This window comes from Siphateles boraxobius, unplaced genomic scaffold (genome assembly GCF_051911475.1).
Source record: "Siphateles boraxobius isolate OS27281-9 unplaced genomic scaffold, OSU_SipBor_1 6, whole genome shotgun sequence".
Taxonomy (NCBI): Eukaryota; Metazoa; Chordata; class Actinopteri; order Cypriniformes; family Leuciscidae; genus Siphateles; species Siphateles boraxobius.
Window position 1 is genome coordinate 35,057,749 of NW_027509186.1, and position 20,719 is coordinate 35,078,467.

Consider the following 20,719-nt stretch of genomic DNA (forward strand, 5'->3'; position numbering starts at 1 on the left):
TTTCTGGGATAGTCCTAAAATGGTTCAGGTCATACTTAGGAGGCAGAGGTTAATATGTGAGTAGATCATAAGTCTGAGTGGACATCCATGACATGCGGAGTCTCGCAAGGCTCAATTCTTGCGCCACTCCTATTCAACCTGTACATGCTCCCAATGAGCCAAATAATGAGAAAGAACCAAATCGCTTACCGCAGCTATGCAGACGACACACAGCTCTACTTATCCCTATCGCCTAACGATTACAGCCCCATTGACTCCCTTTGCCAATGCATTGATGAAGTAAACAATTGGATGTGCCAAAACTTTCTTCAGTTAAACAAAGACAAAACTGAAGTCATTGCGTTTGGAAACAAAGATGAAGTTCTCAAGGTGAATTTATACCTTCAATCAAACAACAAAAAATCAAGACAGGACTCTGGAGTCAGACCTTAGTTTCAGTAGTCATGTCAAAGCAATAACTAAATCAGCATACTATCACCTGAAATTTATTGCAAGTATTAGATGCTTTGACTGGAAGTCAAGACTTAGAGAAACTTCTGCATGCTTTCATCACCAGTAGGGTGGATTACTGTAATGGACTCTTCACTGGCCTTCCCAAAAAGACCATAAGAGAGTTGCAGCTCATTCTGAGCTGATTCTGAGCTGGATTCTGAGCTGAACCAGAAAATATGAACACATCACACCAGTCCTCAGGTCTTTACACTGGCTGCCAGTTACATTTAGGATTGATTTTAAAGTATTATTACTGGTATATAAATCACTCATGGCCTAGGACCTCAATACATTGCAGATATGCTCACTGAATATAAACCGAACAGATCACTCAGATCATTAGGATCACATCAGCTAGAAATACCAAGGGTTCACTCTAAGCATGGCGAGTCTGCTTTTAGCTACTATGCCAGCCGCAGGTGGAACCAGCTTCCAGAAGAGATCAGATGTGCTCCTACAGTAGTCACATTCAAATCTAAACTCAAAACACTGTTTAGCTGTGCATTTACTGAATGAGCACTGTACCACTGTCCATCCGACTGTTCGTACTGTATTTTATTTTATTTTTATTCTAAACTGTTTTAATTATTCTGATTTATTTTGATTATTTCTGTATTTTATCTTTTATTCTAAACTGTTTTAATTGTTCTGATTTCTTTTGATTATTTTAATTTCTTCTATGTAAAGCACTTTGAATTACCACTGTGTATGAAATGTGCTATATAAATAAACTTGCCTTGCCTTGCCTCTAAAAGATAGATAGATAGATAGATCAAATTGGCTATCGAGTATGTCAAAGTAGCCATGGCATCACATAACATGGTACACCATGGTAACAAAGTCTTTGACCATCTATCACCAGCAGAGGGAGCAGTAAAACTCAACAATAATGTCTGACACAAACACACAAGCACGCACGCACACGCACGCACACACACACACACACACACACACACGTCTGGTTCGCTATCTTTGTTTTTATACTGTACAAACTGTATATTCTACCCCCTTACTCTTATCCTACCCCTAAACCTACCCATCACAGAAAACTTTATGCATTTTTGCATTTTCAAAAGTTAAAGTTTAGTATATTTATTTAACCATTTCCCTAGTGGGGAATGCTGGCTGGTCCTCACAATGTAGGTGATCTCAGGTTTTACTATCCTTGTGGGGACATTTGGTCCCCGCAATCAATGTAATATAAACACAGGCACACGTTATCATTCATATGGCTATCGAGTATATGTCAAAGTAGCCTACCATGCTATCACATAACATGGTACACCATGGTAACAACGTCTTTGACTACTATGACCAGCAGAGGGAGCAGTAAAACTCAACAATAATGTCTGACACACACACAAACACACACATACACACACACAGGGTTTATGTTGTTATAGGAGCCGCAGAGAGGCTCACAGCAGGGCTGAGTCTTCTTTGAGGGCTGATGGATTATCGTTCTGGTCGACTCCTCTGAACGGAATATTTGGGCTCTTTTAGGTCAGGTAAAGCGGGTTTCCCTCTTCTCGTGTCGTGACGTGTCAAGTGTGTTTGATCTGTTGCTTTGCTTGTCTTACTGAACGCGCTGCTTCCAGAATCATTATTCCTTTAGCACTTTTCCATACGTATTCTTCTCGTTTTCTCTTTGCGCGATTTCTGAATAGGCCTACTCTTTTAAGATCATAAACTGATCATCTTCACTCGCATAAGACGACATATGGACATTATTTGCAGGGAAACAGACAGTGTCGTTCCTGCATTATCGGAGTTCAAGACAACACTTTCAGACTGAGACATTTATTGCGAAAAATTACGTTATTATAGGCGAGCTGTCATCTACTTCTCCATATATTTGAAATGAGGCCAAATAACATGGGCTTTGTTTTTTCAATATCAAGATTATAGGTTAAATTGATCGTGTGTATCTTACAGTATGGCATTTAGTCTATATATAATATATATAAAAAAACCTGTACAGAAGTTAGATTGAAACACATGCCAAGTTCTGAGAAATGCAATATATGAATTCTTGTTGGGCTCCAGTGTTGTAAGTTACTATAAAATGAATTAATTACTAGCTAGTAGCTACTAATTCCATCTTTAACAATGTAATTATATTACTGTACTAATTACGCTCTCTTAAAATTAATACAATTGCATAAATTATTCTTGAATCGACTAAATTGTGTAAAGAGAGGTTACATTAAAAACGTACATTTTAACATTACATTTTAATGTTAAATTCACTATTGTTTTAAATTGTTGTATAGACTAGTTTATAAAATATTTAATGCAATTACATCAGAAGTAATTGTAATTATATTACAGTAAAAAATAAGAGAAATCCCTTTACTTTATCAAGGGAAAAGTACTTAAATTACAGTAATTAGATTATGTTTGGTTTATACATTTAAAAAAATCAAGAAAGTGGTATTATCACAAAGGCAAAAAGTACCAAAATAATACACACGTGAAGACATATTAATCATATATATACATATATATATATATATGAATATTTGAGAATATTATCACTGTCATCTGAAGAAAGCATTTTTTAAAACGAACTTGATGACCTTGAGATACAAGGAGGGTCTTCAAGGATGTGTTTTATAGTTCTTGTCACATGACAGAATGGCTCCTTTTATTTCAGTGACCGAAAACATGTAGGCTATTCAAGTCATTAATTTTTGTATAGTTTTAGCCTTCACTAGTTCATTTAAATAATCCTGAATGGCATGTCACACTGCAAGGGACTGCTGACAGTGTTTTCACTGGTGTTGTCACAGGGGTTTGCAGTTTTATTGCAAGAACAACAAAAAGGTGTTAAATCCAAGCTGCAGCTGAAAACTTGTAATACTTCAAATGTCAATGCATACTTGTTTGTATGTCTGCTGCAGACGAGTGAAGGGTGTAGTCAAGGAAGTGTGGTTTAATGCTCTTATGATGTGGCCTCTGACAGCTTTAAACATCTGCTCAGTTCATCAGCTGTGTGTGTTTGTTTGTGTACTTTAGATATGGTCAAAAAGCTTGCTGCAGGAATGAATTTAAAGGCATAGCTATTATCTGTATTTAGAGTTAATAACAGTTTCTGCTTCTGTGTGACTGGGGTAAATTACATGTTGCTTGCTGGTGCTGTGTGTAGTGTTGTCAGTTTGTGTTTTCAACAGACTTTGGTTTTCCTACATGGTATGTTTTTGCTGCAATATGTTTATAAAAGGGAAATAAGCACTACGGGGGTTGTTTTGAGTCCTTGCAACATCTCAGACTTGTTGAAGGACTTTTGTTAAGCAATAAAACTCCTAGTAATGTTTTGTTATTTGTATGTGTGTTATATTAAGTTTCTGTTGCTCTTGATTTCCCAGGTGACAGGAAGCTGTGCATGTATGGCTGATGGACAGGGGTCTGAACCAATCACAGGACAATGCTGGCAAGGAGCCGTTTCATCATGGTGCTGGTGGTGGGTGCGCTGCTGGCGGTGCTGAGTTTCAGCTTGCAGTATTGTAAGTGTGTGAACCACAATGAATGATTTCAGTCACGTTTCCTCTGTATGAGCTTACAGCTATTCATAATACTCTAATGTTTCCCTGGGGACTGCGTTGTATGTATGTTTAGTGTGTCAGGTGGGAATTTGACCTCCGCTGGGTTGTATTTACATTCTTGCGATGTGCCTGTGTGTGTGTGTGTGTGTGTGTGTGTGTGTTTTGTAATTCCAGTGGGAATATGGTCTCAATTAGACCGCATTCAACACACTAAACAAAGGCATTTCCCTTGAAGTGCTATATCATGGATTTTTTTCACGTTTCAGTAGAGCACAATTTAAGTGATAATTTTTTAATTAGCCAAAAAAAAAAAGACAAAGGGTGTCTATAGACTCTTACAAAATCGTACGGCGCCACGGCCACACTATGGAAATACCATTATACTTTGGTTGAATACCATGGTATTACCAATGCTAGGTGTCACAATCCCCAGCTGCCTGTCCTGGACTATGATTGTGGATTACCCTTTCAATAAACTACTCATTTTGGATCCTCAACCCTGTGTATCAGAGCAGTTTCATGACAGATGACATGGATCCAGCACAGAAAATTTGTACCCATACTATAGAGGTCTATACTGAACAGTTCTGTGCTCTCGCCAACCGACTAAACTGAAAAGATGCTGTTTTTAAGGACTTGTATTGTCATGGCTTAGCTGAGCCCATAAAATCATGTACGCCTAGAGGAGGGGGGGCCTCTACAGTATGTGGCCACCGAAGCTTGGCCCATCACAGTCTCCAGCACTTCCAGCTTTGATGGGGGCAAGTCCAGTTCTCTCAGCGCTTTCCAGTCCGTTATTCCCAAGACCAGAGCCTCTTCACAACATGGCCGCCTCTCCAGAGTATTCAGCCGTTATGAATGTTGCATCTGAAGCTGCCACGGCAGTTCCTAGGTGTTTGAGACTGGCTTCCAGTTTGTAGGACTCACCACTGATGTCAGTGCGAGCAGCTGGCATCTCTGTGGTGGTATTTAATCTTAGGGTTCCAGAGGTTCTGTCCGTCAATTGTACTACCTGTTACGGCTAGGGCCATTTTGTGTGTTTGGGCTGTGCACTGCTCTCAAGCCCGGGAGTCCACTCCAGCCCATAAATCTGCTCCAGAACCTGCTCCAGCCCTTGAGTCCACTTCAGAGCCCACTCCTGCCCCAGAGCTCAGCCATGTGTCGGTTCCAGCCTGTGATCTTTCTGTCTGCCTTGATGTGACCATGGAGGTCGCCCATGAACTTCCTATTTTCCTAGACACGACCAGAGAGGTCGTTTCTTAAGTGAATCTCTGCCCCGGCATGACCACAGAGGTCATCAATGAACTCTCTGTCTGCCCAGATATGACCACGGAGGTCATTCCTGAACTTTCTGTCTGCCCTGACACGACTATAGAGGTCGTCTACGAACTCTCCGTGATGGCCACAGAGACCGTTCCTAACCTCTCTGTGTTCCAGCTTTGCCTGATACGCCAAGGTGCTCTCCAGTTCCACCTGATCTGCCCTAGGGATCTTCAGCTCCACAATGGTGGTCTTCGGCCAAACCAGCTCCATCGTGGTGGTTTCCTGCTCCACCATGGGGATCTTCAGTCCCATCTGCTCGGCTGTGGCGATCATTTGCTCTGCAGTGGGGGTCTTCAGTACCGTCTACACTGCCTTGGTGGTCATCTGCTCCACCATGGGGATCTTCAGCCTTGTCTGCCCAGCCTGTTCTGCCGAGGCCACTTGCACTGCCTGGTCTGCCCTGGCCTCCTACACTACCACCGTCTCCAGTACTTCCTCAACTCCATGGACCTGGCCCTTCATCCCACCCCCGGGTCCGCCTCCGCTCCACCCTCCTCCTGGACCCGTTGAGGAGCATCTGGATAACCAGCTGGAGTGCCCTTGATATCCACCAGAGGGCACTCCCCTCTTGTTCATTGTCATTGCAACATGGACTAGCCTACATTTCCCAGAACTCACTGCCCGGTATCATCATCTCTGTTTGTTCTCATCTATTTCTCATTACATTCCCTGCCTAAATAAGCCTGGTTAATTTAGTCACTCATTGCAAAGTCTTGTATGTGTTTGTATTGCATTTATGAGCCTTGTTTCATTGTTGCCCCTGTCTTGGTTTTGATCTTTTGCCTGTTGCCCTGGATTTCTCTGTTTGCCTGTGCCTTGGACTCTGTCATTGTTTGGACTGTGCTATTGACATCTTCCCTGTTTTGGACTACGATTGTGGATTATCCTTTCAATTATCCTGTGTGTCAGAGCAGTCATGACACTAGGCCAACATGAACACCCTCAATATTCAGATTTTTGGTCAATCAATATGGGTTTTTCAATAACAAATTCTTAAACATCTACAAAAAAAGTACTGTGGTGTTACTTTGAAATATACCATGGTGCTTAAATTCACTCCAGGGTACTTGATGGTGCATCCCCAACAAACAAACATGTAATTTAGCATTCTGGGAACCACTAAACTAAGATCCTTTCTTCCACTGTATAGAAGAAACATCACATTAAATGAAATGGCTTATGCCTGATCCACTGCTCAGAAATATGTCAAACAATTTTGAAGTCGCAAAAAAATGGAAGTAGCGACAAATATTTTATTCCGTATTATGGTGTACAATAGGGCTGGGCGGTATATCGAGTTTGTACAATATATCGATATTTTTTTTTCCCCATGATATGGAATGAGGCAATACCGTTTATATTCCATCTGAAAAATAGTGGAGTATGCAGTGTGAGCTCCTGCAGTGAAAGAACAGTACAATTTGTCTTAAACATGACACAAGCTTATTAAGCGCTTCGAAATAACTGGTAAGATAGTTAACAAGTTTAAAGCAGCTTGCCCTGTCAGATGCTCGGACAGATAGCCTACTGTTAGTGACTGAAAGATAAATACTGGCGCTGTTTAATGCGTTTGAGATGTGGTGCTTTCCTCAGTGTTTAACTTACATTTCACAGGTATATTCTCCATCTGTAAATGTTCAAACAAATCAAACAAATATGTCCATTTCACTGTCAGGAGAGGACGAGCTTCTGCAAGCGAATCTCCGCTAAAATTCAAGCTTCCGTGAACGAGCGCCGCTGCGCGCACGCGCGCCAAACAGACGAGCATAATAGAACAGTAGCGCAATAATTCTGACTTAAATACATATTACTAAAATATTTGTTGTTGGAGACAATAAATGTGCCATATGTGGAATTTTAAACCTACAAGTATATTTTTATGAAAGTGACCATTATAATGGGGTAATCAAATGCAGGCTAATATAATTCGTTTGTGCTTTTGTTTTTATTTTCATTTTTAGTTTAGCCTTTAGTCATTTTTAAAAACAAAAGCATTATTTTTGTTTTTAGTTTGTAATGTTACAAAGTTAGAATGTAATGTGATTTTAACCACCTTTTTGCACATAATATATTGCATAGCCTACATTACATTCCCTATTTGTTTCCATATCCTTCAATATCAACATTGTTTGGATATCATTGAGCAGGATGTGAAATAACATTTTTTTTTAAATAAATACATTTTCTTTATCCAAATAGAAAACGTAGAAAGTACCGAGATATATATCGTATATCGCCATTTAACCAAAAAATACCGAGATATGATTTTTTGGCCATATCGCCCAGCCCTAGCGTACAACCAAGTGTAACAGATTATCGGAAAAGAAAATATCTAGGACGAGGACTTGGTTCTATGCATCGGTTGTTGATTTGATGTTGAGTATGTTAAAAGTGGAGGAAGATAAACGCAAGATTGCAAGGGCGGGGTTAAAACAGGCTAAATGATTGGAGAAGTCCTGCATACATCACCAGAGAGAAGTGTGCTGTTTTCATTGGAAGGTCCAGTTATGACATTTTGATGAATCCTTTCCCTGCCAAAGATGGAATTTTCCATAATTTATGACACATCACTTTCCCACCAATGACATGATTTTCCTTCATTAACGACACAACACTTCCCTGACATTGATGGAATTTCATAGTCTGGCTATCACCAGACCAAGCTCAATCTTTTAAGATTGAACATTAATCTGAGTAGTCTGCTCTGTATTTTCTACTGCACAAGAGGCCTGATCAACGGGCATAGTTCAAATGACTCTCTCAATCAGACCAAGTACGGGTGACGTACTTTGCAGAGCGATGCGAAAACTCCAGGCAGGAAACGTGTCAACAGACGTGTTGGTTTGTAGCATTGATCAGCGGTTTGCAGAAGCAGCAATGGCATCGAGCGATTTTTGCAGGTTGTGCAAATAAAAAACATGAAAGTGAGTGGTCGCCATGTTGAATGTAAACAAAAAGCTGCTTGCCGTCGCTTCTCTATCGTCATCGTGTTAAACCCGCCAATAGCCCGCCAGGTGGATAAGCCAGTTTGTGATTGGTCCCCGCAGATTTGTAACGGAAGCAGGATAGAAAAATTTACAAGTTTCCAGCCTGAGCTGCAGGCCGAATTTAAATCACCGGCAGATCGGGCTGGGATTACCCAGTCTAGGAATTTCAGTCATTTATGACACTGCTTCCCAGGCATTGACAAAATTTACACTTCCACATCATTGATGGAATTTTCCATCATTTATGACACATTGATGGAATTTTCCGGCAATCCATGTTTTCACTGTTATACGGTAAGGAGGGCATTATCATGCATCTTCTGAAATAGTACAGAATCTCCAGATCAAGCACAGGCGAAGAAGCAGCAGAAAAAAGCGATAGAAGCATTGCTTACGCACATGTAAAATAACGTGATCATAAAACATTCAAAATGTTGATTTTTTATGAAACGTACCCACATTCAAGTGTTGATAAAAAAAGAATGCACAAAGCCTAGAATCATTTTTTTAAGCAGTCTCTCATTCTCTCATTCTTTTGACAATGCATGTTCAGATATTAATACAACTAGATATTATGGGGGGGCCTTGACATTTTTGTGAAAATGATAAAAAATGCTGGCACTGGCTGGCATCTTTAAAAAAAATGGTGGTGTGGAAGGAGTTAAACAATTCAAGTTCAAAACAACAAAATTTAAATTGGATGCAATATGATTTAGAACATGCATTTAGAAAATAGATGAATTTAAAGTGAATAGGTGAATTTTCATTTCCTGGTGACTTAAGTAAGACAAGTACAGACTCTCTCTGACCACATTTACATGAGCTTGTTAACCCAGCATAAGTTGGGGGCCGCCAGCTGACACATGGATGATACTTTACAGACAGTTTGTTTAAACTGTCTAAATGCAGTCCCTGGAATCATATCATGTTTACATGATATATTTTTAAGACTTGAAACCGAGCAGTCAAAAAAAATGGAAGTCCCAAAGTCATTAGTGAGAATATGATTTGCAGAAGAGAAATGTTTATGTATTTTTATAATGTAAGGGTCAGTTAGATTGGCTTTTTGAGACAGATTATTCTCAGATTAGACCCCAGTGTCCCATGTCCTTGACTGAAAATCCTCTTTCGCCGAGGAATGCGCTTATCTGTATCTTAGAAACCAGCCCAGCAGATTAAACATTTCATGTCACAGTGACAGCTACAGGAAATCCTGCTAATTTAGTCGTTTAACAGCACAGATGGTTAGAAATTGCTAAGCCAACTCAAATGAAACCAAACATGACATTTTTTTGGATAAGGTAAGTAGGGATTGGTCAGTGATACTCTTAATATCCGCCCTCTGCATCCCACATCCAATCACAGCTCAGTCTGAGCAACAGGAACTACCTGGCCAGTATACGAGAACCAAGTTTTTGTTGTGTTCAGACATGAAAGAGTCGGCCTTTGACATGCTTTACAGTCTCTCTCTGTCCTTAAGTGTGTGTTCACACTTGGCAGGTTTGATTAGATTAAAATGAATTCTGGTGGGATTGCTCTGTTAGTGTGGTTCATTTAAATAACTGTGAACATTGCCATCATATCCTTGTCCAAACAAGCGGACTGAGAGTCGAGCTGAAAAGGTGGGTCTTGTTCCCTTCCAAATGAACTCTGGTGCGGTTTGACTGAAATATGAACGCATCACGGACCAAAGACATCCAAACAAACCAAAAATAGGACTTGATGTTACAAGATGAGAGCCTAAAAAGGACAGAATGCTCACGCATACTGTTTTTCTTGTCATAGTCGTGATGTTGCCCATCACAGCTCAGTACAGGCATCAGAACCACGTCTCCTCACAGCAGATCTATGTTTGTGTGTCTGACGGAGGGATTCCTGCAATTGTTTTGACTTCTTTACACATTTTATAAGCTCTTCACGAGTTCTCACCCCAGCACACAGGATTGTTTTGGATGTTCGACAAGTTCTGTCTCAAAATATACGTCATAAAAGCCATTTATCTTTAGATTCGATGTTAAAAATGACAATGTGAATGCTAAGCGAACCAAGACTATAGGGCGTGTTCACACTTGGCATGTTTGGTTCGATTAAAACAAACTCTGGTGCGATTGCTCTGTTAGTGCGGTTCATTTGTAAAAGGGTTAAACGCTGCCATCTGAACCCTGGTGCCACCAAACAAGCGGACCGAGACGCTGAAAAGATGAGTCTCAGTCCACTTCCAAACGAACTCTGGTGCAGTTTGAAGGAAATATGAACGGAACACGGACCAAAGACATGTAAACGAACCAAAAACGGGAATATGAGCCCCTAAAAAGGACAGAATGCTCAAGCATACCTGTTTTTTTCTCGTCATAGTCGCAATGTTGCCCGTCAAAGTTCAGTACAGGCATCAGAACAGTGTCTCCCCGCAGCAGATCTATGTTTGTGTGTGACGGAGGGATTCCTGCTGCTGTTTTGACTCATTTACACTTTTGATAGGCTCTTCACGAGTTCTCAGCTGGTAAAATACCATCATATGTGGGCTACGCACAGGGTGAACACACAATAAACCATTTCACGTCTTTTTACCATGTTGTGCATCCACCTTGAGACCAGGTGCCTCATGTATCAATCTTGCGTACGCACAAAAACTTTGCTTACGCCAGCTTTCACGCTCATGGTCGGATGTACTAACAGTGAAATTAACGTGAGAATGTGCGTTCCTCCACGCCAATTTCATGTCTGGCGTACATACATTTCTCATAGTTTTTGTCCGTTGGCGACTCTTACAGGCAATGAAGTTAAGTTGCAAACATTACACAACGAATTGTTCTACAAGTCTATCGCACTACCACCTGTGGGAAGCATTGCTATTAATTTGCAATTTATAAAATAATTTACATATATTGTCACATGAGCCTTATGGGAATATTCTATCAATTATGCAATTAAGTAAGAACATATAAAAGCATATGCAAATTGATACAACCCTTAGTCTATGGCAATGGCAGCTTTGTCCTTATTAGAGGACATTGCTATGGCAGAATCCGAAGAGAACGAGTTTTTAGGGACCACAATGATTTTCTGGCCCAGGATGATGACTGGCTTATCAGCCGTTTCAGATTTCCAAGGGCTATCCTCTTGGAGCTCTGTGCTGAGTTGGGTCCGAATCTAGAGAGAGATAGACAGCGAGGAGCCACGCAATACCCGTTCCCTTGTAGGTGCTGACAACACTTGGTTTCCTGGCAACTGGTTCTTTCCAAAGGGAACTGGCAGACCGCTCAGGAATAAGCCAGTCGTCTTTGAGCCGCGCAATTCCAATGGTATGGGTCAGGATCATCCGCATGTCTACCAGGTATATAAGGTTCCCATATAATGCAGTTGACCAGCCAAACATTAAAACGCAATTTGCAGCGATAGCCGGTTTTCCTAATGTAATCGGAGCGATCGACTGCACACACATTAAGGCGCCATCTGAAGAAGAATTTGCATATGTGAATCGGAAACATTTACATTCAATAAATGTGCAGATAATATATGTTACCTTCGTGGCAGTCCTGTAGTAAATCCGAGTCTCCCAGAGCAGCAGATACTACTCCAGAGAGTAAAGTTTTACCCATAATTGAGGCAACTCTCTGCTCAAAGGGTGTAAGTTCATCGACCCCTTTACCACTGCCTGTTCTGCCCACACTTTGTCGGTTTGCAGCAGTTCTCCATTTAACGTCCACCTTTATATCAGACCATTTCTTTTTAAGGTCATTTACAGTTCGAATTTCAGATCCCACCGCATTGACGGCATCAGCCAAACTCTCCCACTCATATTTTTTCCTTTTGTTATTAATTCCGGAGGACAAAGTTCCAAATATTTTTTTTCTTGTTTCTACCTCCGATAGTAGCACCTCCGATTCCCTTTCTGTAAAGTTTCACTTCTTGCCGCTTGCTTTAGCCATTTTCTTACTCCTTTCTTTTGCCAAAGTGGACTCATTACCATATTTAAATGTATTTAATTAAGGGAGGAGACTGGGTGGGGCGTTGTGCTCGTGCACGTGCGCTCATTTTTAAGTTAATTGGGATGTACAAAGAGAATGTGTGGGATCCTTCGTACGCAGAGATTCATACATCTGTATTTTTTGTGCGTACGCACATTTACAGCTTTGTCCGTACACAATGTTTTAGTATGAATTCAACGCAAATCTTTGTACATGAGGCCCCAGGTGCTTAAATCTCATTGTAAAAATAGTTGCAATATCATTTTAAGTGACAGTTTTTGGTCTGATATGGGTTCCACTAATGCTGATTATGTTTGTCATCCTTACTGTCATTCTGCCTTCCTCGCGTTGCCTGTTTCTTTCACCCTGTGTGAGGTCATTAATAATTCATTCTGTCCTTTGTGGTTTCTCCAACATGAGCTGAAAGCTGTCTGAATGTAGGACAGAACCGAGTCTTAAATTATCCAACTTCTCTCTCTCTCTCTCTCTCTCTCTCTCTCTCTCTCTCTCTCTCTCTCTCTCTCTCTCTCTCTCTCTCTCTCTCTCTCTCTCTCTCTCTCTCTCTCTCTCTCTCTCTCTCTCTCTCTCTCTCTTACTTCAGTTCACTCAAGCATGACTGATGCTGTTTTAAGAAAGAGGCTCCAGGTCTGTAGACTAACAAGCAGACGGAGAGAAAGAAGCTATACATTGAAAATGAGAAAGAGAGAAGCGAAGGATGAAAGAGGAGCTGTTCTCATCCTGGTTAATTGTGGGTTTCTGTCAGCATTGCTTCATCGCATAAGTGCACAATGCCAACACACACACACAATATCAGCCCAATGGCTTTGAACAGTAGTATAAACACTGTCTGTCCTGTTTGATTTGTGTCTATTTTACTTGTGTTTTAGGTGTGTTTGATTTTTCTTGTACACTATAGGCCTACTCAGCTACAAAGAGCTCTTTGTGTGGCCGGCCTCTACACAGAGCTGTCCTGTTATTGGCTGAGAGTTAGGAGCTAACATGTGATTGGTCAGGCCGCTTTTAGAGGCGGGAGTAAGTCAGAGGGGGTTTGATGCTGAATTAAAACCAGTATGAGGTGCACAAATACACACACCTACACATGCTCGCTTTCACATCTCCACAATGTCCGTCGCTGCGCGTATAAACCAGCTAACCGTTATACTTCTGTCTGGTGAGTTTAACTCCTGGTTGTTTACATCGGTAGTTGGAAATGCTGGGGTCAGACCTGTTTGTAATAAAACATTAATTTAGCCCGATGCCATTTATTCATTCGTTTATTTTGTATTTATCAGTTTGGTTTCTATGCTAACAGTGTTTTTCATAATATTGTGTGTATTCCAAATTTAATTGTTATATAAAAGGAACAATGAAAAATGTTAGCATTGCATAGTTTTTCTTGTGTCAGGTTTATGTTCAGTTTTTTCTTTTTATATTGACCCAGTTTCCTAGTGTGTTTCTGTTTGTTCCTTTATTCCTATCACCTGGTTCCCATTAATTTGCTTATTAGTTCCCTCATTTGCCATGTTATTGGAAAACAGAATTATTTTGTTTGAATTAATGTAGGCCTATTTAAGTGTATTAAATTATAATGTAGTTAAGAGTTTGAGGATGATGCTGCAGGTTTCTCTTAAAACATTTCACGTTATTTAAGAATCATCATACCTTATTTCACATTTTATCCACGTATGTTTTTTTAATAAAAACAATCATAATTCAGTTTTTTATAGTGTGTGTGAAACAGGTTAGATTCTATAAATGCTCTTTTTGAACTGGTTTAATAAATGCTGGTTTTGAAAAAGTTATTTTGATAGTACAGTTTATTCTTTTGCTTAAAGAAAATTACATTTATCGTAATATAAAAGTTGTTTTAATTATTTATGTGTACTTAAAGTGCAAATATGTAGCTCAAAGATGTTGGACTTGTGTTTTTATCTGTCACACTGAAGGATTGTAGGGCCCTCTTTCTGGTAGCTGTCAATCACTGGCTAATATCCGGTCAGACTCCTCCCTCTGCCCACATCGCCATGGCAATTCCCAAAATCCAACAATCCGCAGCACTGTGCAGCCTCAATGTTTGTTCTATGAGGTCAGAACTGAGGAAGCTGGAAATAGTGTGTGTGCTTGTGCTTAATGACTCTCATAGTCCTTTCTTTCTTTCCCTAGTGCACCTCATTCCAACCAATCCGGCGGCAGAGCAAAGGTCACTTGGTAAAAGCAGAAAGCGTGTGAATCCAGTCCTCCATACGGATCCTCCCGCCCCTGACCCGATCCGAGACACCCACCAGTACTGTAATTACCCCAACCTCAGCGAGCATGGCTGGGAGGGTAAGAAACACACACACACACACACACACACACACACACACACACACACACACACACACACACACACACACACACACGTTTACCTCCTCACACACCTGAAGACTCTCTCAGATGTGGTGTGATGTTGTATTTGCGTGTGTCGTAGGTCATAGTCCGGCTGACTACAGGCTGCTGTCGGTTCAGGTGATGATTCGCCATGGAGACCGTTTCCCTTTATACTCCATCCCAAAAACCAAGAAACCCGCCATAGATTGCACTCTATCAGAGAAGAGGTATACATTCATATGTAAATTATCTGATGATGCTATCCATCCATCCATCTATCTATCCCACTGTCTGTCCATCCATCCATCTATCTATCCCTCTGTCTGTCCCTCCATCCATCCATCCATCTACCTATCCCTCTGTCTGTCCGTCCATCCATCTATCTATCCCACTGTCTGTCTGTCCATCAGTCCATCCATCCATCTATCTATCCCACTGTCTGTCTGTCCATCAGTCCATCCATCCATCTATCTATCCCACTGTCTGTCTGTCCATCAGTCCATCCATCCATCTATCTATCCCTCTGTCTGTCCCTCCATCCATCCATCTTTCCCTCTGTCTGTCTGTCCATCCATCCATCTATCTATCCCTCTGTCTGTCTGTCCCTCCATCCATCCATCCATCTATCCCTCTGTCTGTCTGTCTGTCCATCCATCCATCCATCTATCCCTCTGTCTGTCTGTCTGTCCATCCATCCATCTATCTATCCCTCTGTCTGTCTGTCCCTCCATCCGTCTGTCCCTCCATCCGGCTGTCCCTCCATCCATCCATCCATCCATCCATCCGTCTATCTATCTATCTATCTATCTATCTATCTATCTATCTATCTATCTATCTATCTATCTATCTATCTATCTATCTATCTATCTATCTATCTATCTATCTATCTATCTATCTATCTATCTATCCATCCCACCGTCCGAACGTCCATCCATCCATCCATCTATCCGTCCATCCAACTGGCTGTCTGTCTCTGTCTATCTGTATGTCTGTCAAAATATATAATGAAATGACTCAAAAAGTACATAATGCATAATTTTAAAATCCTGCCTGTTTTCAAGGTCCATCATATTAGAAGATTTTTTTTTGTGAGCTTACAACTGATAACCATCAGTGGACTTATGTTTGTGTGTTTATCGGGTTTACTGTTTATCAATAGAGTATGCAGTTTATGAGTCGTTATCAGATTAATATTCCATTCCCACAGTCGTCTTTTATCCATCCCTGAGCTGTCGCTGTGGTTACGGCAGCAGTGAAGAGTCACTGTAATGCTACCTAAAATAACATTGTTGTGTTTCCATGGTTTCATCGTTGTATTCTAACCAATGACATGACAAATGCCATGCTTCAGAATTTTCTAAGAATTATTAATCACGCACAGCAACCCATAATATTCCCATGATGTCTGAGATTTATGTATTACAAAGTAATCCTCAACCATAAATCCTTCTGTCTCTTTCTCTTTATCGTGCTCTAGTTCTTCAAACATTGCAAACCTTGCTATCTAAATGCAGACATACCCTAAGAGGTCTGATGTGTGATTGCCTTTGTGACCCACCCGACCCAACATGACCGTAATGCTCTGACTGGTTCTGATTTAAAATAAAGATGTATTATAATAAAATGCAGTAATCCAACATCCCTGCTGGACTTTTCTGAAGTCTATTAAAAATGATCAACTTTACCTCAGAGTCTATTGCATGTAGTTCATATAGTAATAACAGAACATAATTTTGTTTTGATTTATCCTTAGTTGCATTAGATCTGCATTAAATCTATGCAATCATTTTTTAAATGATGCATGTTTCATGTAATTGTCGTTGGATTATGTATCAGTTTAGTGTAGTAGATATCTGTGCTCTTGATAATGCTGTTGTCTTCAACAGTCGATGAGCATTAGTTTCGGGGAAAAAGCTCATAGCAGACCTCTGCCCTTGACTTTTATTGTTTTTAAATAATATTCATTATTTTACTACAGTCTAACCCACGTCCTACTCCTGAAAGTAAAAAGTAGCATTTTTATAATAAACCAAAAGGCTAATCGACGTTTTTATTCCCTTTGAAGATGTCCCGGGTGCATATACCTGTATAGATTAGCTTGAAAAATTCAGACGTTTTCTATCTTCTATCATTATAAATGTTATCATGCCTCCCCCTTGTGGATATATCTTGTAATGACATTCTCACGTGGCTCCTCAGAGCGGCTTGTTGGCCATTATGATGCATATTGTGTTTAGACCAGAGGTCTTCAATCCTGCTCCTGTGGACCCCCTGTCCCATAGAGTTCAGCTCCAAACCTAATCAAACACCTGAAGCAGCTGATCAAGCTCTTCAGAATCACTTGAAAATATACAGACAGGTGAGCTGAAGTGTTGTAAATATAATTTGCAGGACAGTGGGTCCTCAGGAGACATCTGGTTTAGACTGTTAATCTGGAAAAAGGTTTCATGAATGTAACACATGCATTTGTTTCAGATTTAAAATAAGTTGTAAAACATCTTTCATGGTTTTAATTTCACAGAAAGCCCTCTCACCCCCTTTTGGCCGCCTTCATTAATCACATGGCTCTCGGTGGGCGTGGTCACTGGGACGCATCACTGGGATCTCTGCCCCGATTACCCAATCACAGCACCTGTGAAATGGGAGAGCTTACACAGACAGGTAACCAGTCACAGGCTGTGTCCGAAATCGCATTCTCTCTTTAGTAGGTATATATATATATATATATATATATATGTATGTTGTATTCTTGGTGTGAAACTATCAATAACTAAAATCACAAAAAAGTGCTGTGTGAAATTAAATAAATGTCAACTGGAAAAAAAGAAAAGAAAAAAAAATACAGTATATATATATTTATATATATATATATATATAAATTAAACTTATAGACATAGACATCATTTTAAAAAAATCCAATAAAAATGACAAAAACAACATTAAACTAAAAAAAACCCATACAAACTAAAACTAATTCAAATTATTAACAAAAACGGTAGTAATATATCAATGAAACTAAAATATCACTGGTGTGAAATGTTACTGCCCATGCTTACTGATATTTCTTTCACTTTTTCTCTCTTTCAGGAGTCGTACAGCACTTGAAAAACGGTGGTCATCTTCGCCAGGCTTACATCAAGCGTCACAATCTGCTCGCTGCTGATTGGTCACCGCGGCAGTTGTGGGTGGAGACTACAAGTAAAAGCCGCACCCTCCAGAGTGGATTGGCCTTCCTCTTCGGCTTCCTCCCACATTTCGATTGGTCACGTCTGACGGTTAGACAGCAGTGGAGTACGCTTTTCTGCGGTTCCTCGTGCGACTGTCCCGCACGCAACCGGTACCTGGACCAGGAGCAGCGCAGGCAGTATCACCAGAGGATTGCCGACACCGAACTCGAGCGCACGTATGTCACCATGGCCAAGACGTTGGGTGTGGCCACAAAGACTCTGAGGGCGGCCAATCCGGTGGATGCTTTGTTGTGTCACTTTTGCCACGGTCTTCCCTTTCCGTGCTCCAGCACACAGACTACATCAAATGCTCCAGATGAGGGGGCGTGTCTTACACTACAGCACTTTGCTGTGATTCGACGACAGCAGAAAGACGACGAACTGGAGCGACGGAAGGCGGGGCTTTATCGTCGCTACGCTGTGCTCGCGGCTCATCCATACCTCAACCGTACGGCAGAGCGACTGGAGAAGATCGCCAGAGGAAGCCAGACGCGCAAAGGCACAGAAGAGGCGGCCTTCGCTTTAGCATCTGCTCATGACGTGACCATGGCGCCATTGCTAAGCGCGCTTGGTCTGGAAGGGGCGGGATTTCCACGGTTTGCCGCCCGCCTGGTGTTTGAGCTGTGGAATAGTCCCGAAGCGAAAGAGAGAAAGAATGCTAGGAAACGTGGAAAGTGGTTGGACGATATGTTTATTCGTGTTCTTTATAACGGAGAGGACTTGACCTTTGACACAGCTTTCTGCCGTGACCACAATCGACACTCTGCTCAGCCACTGTGCCCTCTGGGTAATTTCCTGTCGTTTGTGAGGAAGGATATGTTCAATATTGTTAATGCTACGAGTTACCAGCAGGCCTGCCGCCAAATTGTACTGTAATATATGAACGGGAGAATGAACAGGAATAGTTTACCCAAATATTCTGTACAATTCTGTCATCATTTGCTTCATGTTGTTCCAAACCCATATGACATTTTGTGGAATGCATATGGCAATATGATCAATAAAAAATAAGACTTTAAAGTTCCAAAAAGAGCAAGAAAATCTCCCCTAAAGTCCATTCGACTTATGCACTATATACCAAGGAGTTTCCAGGTGCTTGTCACAGTTTGTTTTCATTGTATGGATCAAGAGCAGCACTAACGTTTTTCAAAATTTCTCCTTTTGTTTTCCGAAAAAGGTTTGGAATGACGTGAAAGTGAGAATTCCAGGATTTTTATTTTTGGGTGAACTGTTCCTTTAAGAGCGAGTACTACTAATGTTTTTGATGTGGTCTTAAGTCTGTGGACCAAATAATTGTCCTGCACAAAAATTGGTACACTTTGCTAATCACATAAAATCAACTGACAAAAACTGAAGTTGCTTACAACAACTTTTTTTTTTTTTTTTACAGAGTTAGGCAGTGATTGAATATGCACATTTGGGTGACGACTGTGGTTTTAAATGTGACGTGATGTCAAACGACCCTACAAAAGCACATATATCCAGCACACTAACATTCACTTGTTAAAACACCTCTTGCCTTTATTCTGAGTCAGTGATCTAGGAGTCCTGCCCAGTCATCATGACAATCCCAATGGATGTGCTAAATAGAGAAACTGTCAGTTTTTTTACCACATTTCTTAAATATTTGTATTAGATATAGGGCACTTCGCCACTTTATTGCAGAGTTTCTGCAGTGATCGGGAATTGGAAAATATTTCCATTTCACGTCTCTTCCATTTGATGTCCCGGATGAATTTCCACTTGAATTGTATTAGCAGAATGTATAGTTTTGCGCAATCATGTTGTCCTGACACATTCCTCACACATTGTGTGTACTTTTAATTTCCTTTTGTTCTCTTTTTTTATTTTCGTATAACGTAAAGGTGAAAGGAGTGGTAGTATTTCTGAGTACTGTAAAATTGATTCAAATTAACTTTTGTATTGACGTTCTTATGATTAGTGTACTGCCACATTCCAAAGCACATTTTTCAATAAATGAATCATTTTGTCTTAAAACTTCACTGTGGTTTATCTGAAAAATACATATAATTTTGACTTTCAGACAAATTGTATCCTATTCTGTTCAAAATCCATCCACTTAGACCAGACAAGACTATCTGACTTGACATGCAATGTGTCCAAATGTAATGCAGGCCAGCTAGTGAGCACTTATAAAAGTAAACCTCACTCCCCTGATCTCAAGAAGGGCACTATCGATTAACACTAGAGACTATGGCCTTTAGCATCCATCATTTACATGGCGATGAGGCATGGGTTTATTTAAAATACCTGATAAGTACAGTAACAGTCACATGTGCAAAGATTCATTCAAATAATTGTCCTAAAGTGTTGGTATAAGACCAGCTGTACAGAAAACACCAAAGAATAATTCTGCATGGGCATATCTATTTTACTGGCTATTAAGCTATCAAACTACATTTTTTAAGATATGATGCCACTAATTTTGGTAAACCTTTTTTTTTTTTGGCAAACTTTGGCTAATCAACTGTTTTTTCATCATTGTATGAACCTGGCAACAAAACTTTTTTCTAAACAGATTTCAGAGATCTTGAAGTTGTGTAAAGCCGGTAAATCCTATTGGAACGGGCAAATACAGTCATACCTTTCACTCATATGAGCATACAATGTAGCTAAATAACTACTGAACTGGCCAAACTAGGCAACTGGTTTGAGTAGGATAAACTTAAATTAAACTAATTAGTTTAGTCAAATTAACGTTTACGAGTATTGTCTTACAGAACTGTTTCATTATTTTGAGTTTTATTAAATGATTTCTTTTAATTTAGACAAACTTAAGTTCAACT

The 20,719-nt window shown here is 40.3% G+C and overlaps 1 protein-coding gene across 6 annotated transcripts; it reads left to right on the top strand.

The window, feature by feature from the left end:
* Positions 1-1,858: 1,858 nt before the first annotated feature.
* On the top strand, positions 1,859-19,910 carry pxylp1 (2-phosphoxylose phosphatase 1). Of its 6 annotated transcripts, XM_077207039.1 has the most exons (7): positions 1,859-2,000; positions 3,861-3,998; positions 14,479-14,640; positions 14,786-14,912; positions 17,207-17,346; positions 17,773-18,699; positions 19,303-19,910. In XM_077207039.1, exons 2-7 carry the CDS (start codon positions 3,920-3,922, stop codon positions 19,317-19,319), a joined length of 1,452 nt encoding a protein of 483 aa, XP_077063154.1. In that variant the 5' UTR covers positions 1,859-2,000; positions 3,861-3,919; the 3' UTR covers positions 19,320-19,910. The 6 variants fall into 6 exon arrangements, with proteins under 6 accessions (XP_077063154.1, XP_077063151.1, XP_077063152.1 ...); XM_077207036.1 differs by having other exon boundaries at positions 17,773-19,910; XM_077207037.1 differs by having other exon boundaries at positions 1,866-1,995; positions 17,773-19,910.
* The last annotated feature ends 809 nt before the right edge of the window (positions 19,911-20,719 follow it).

What these genes read in the sequence shown, in the direction of transcription:
- pxylp1 (XM_077207036.1), top strand. Translation starts at nt 3,920, where the DNA reads ATGCTGGCAAGGAGCCGTTTCATCATGGTGCTGGTGGTGGGTGCGCTG. An exon ending in GAGTTTCAGCTTGCAGTATT is followed by an intron (nt 3,999 to 14,478) that starts GTAAGTGTGTGA and finishes TTCTTTCCCTAG; the next exon opens with TGCACCTCATTCCAACCAAT. An exon ending in CAGCGAGCATGGCTGGGAGG is followed by an intron (nt 14,641 to 14,785) that starts GTAAGAAACACA and finishes CGTGTGTCGTAG; the next exon opens with GTCATAGTCCGGCTGACTAC.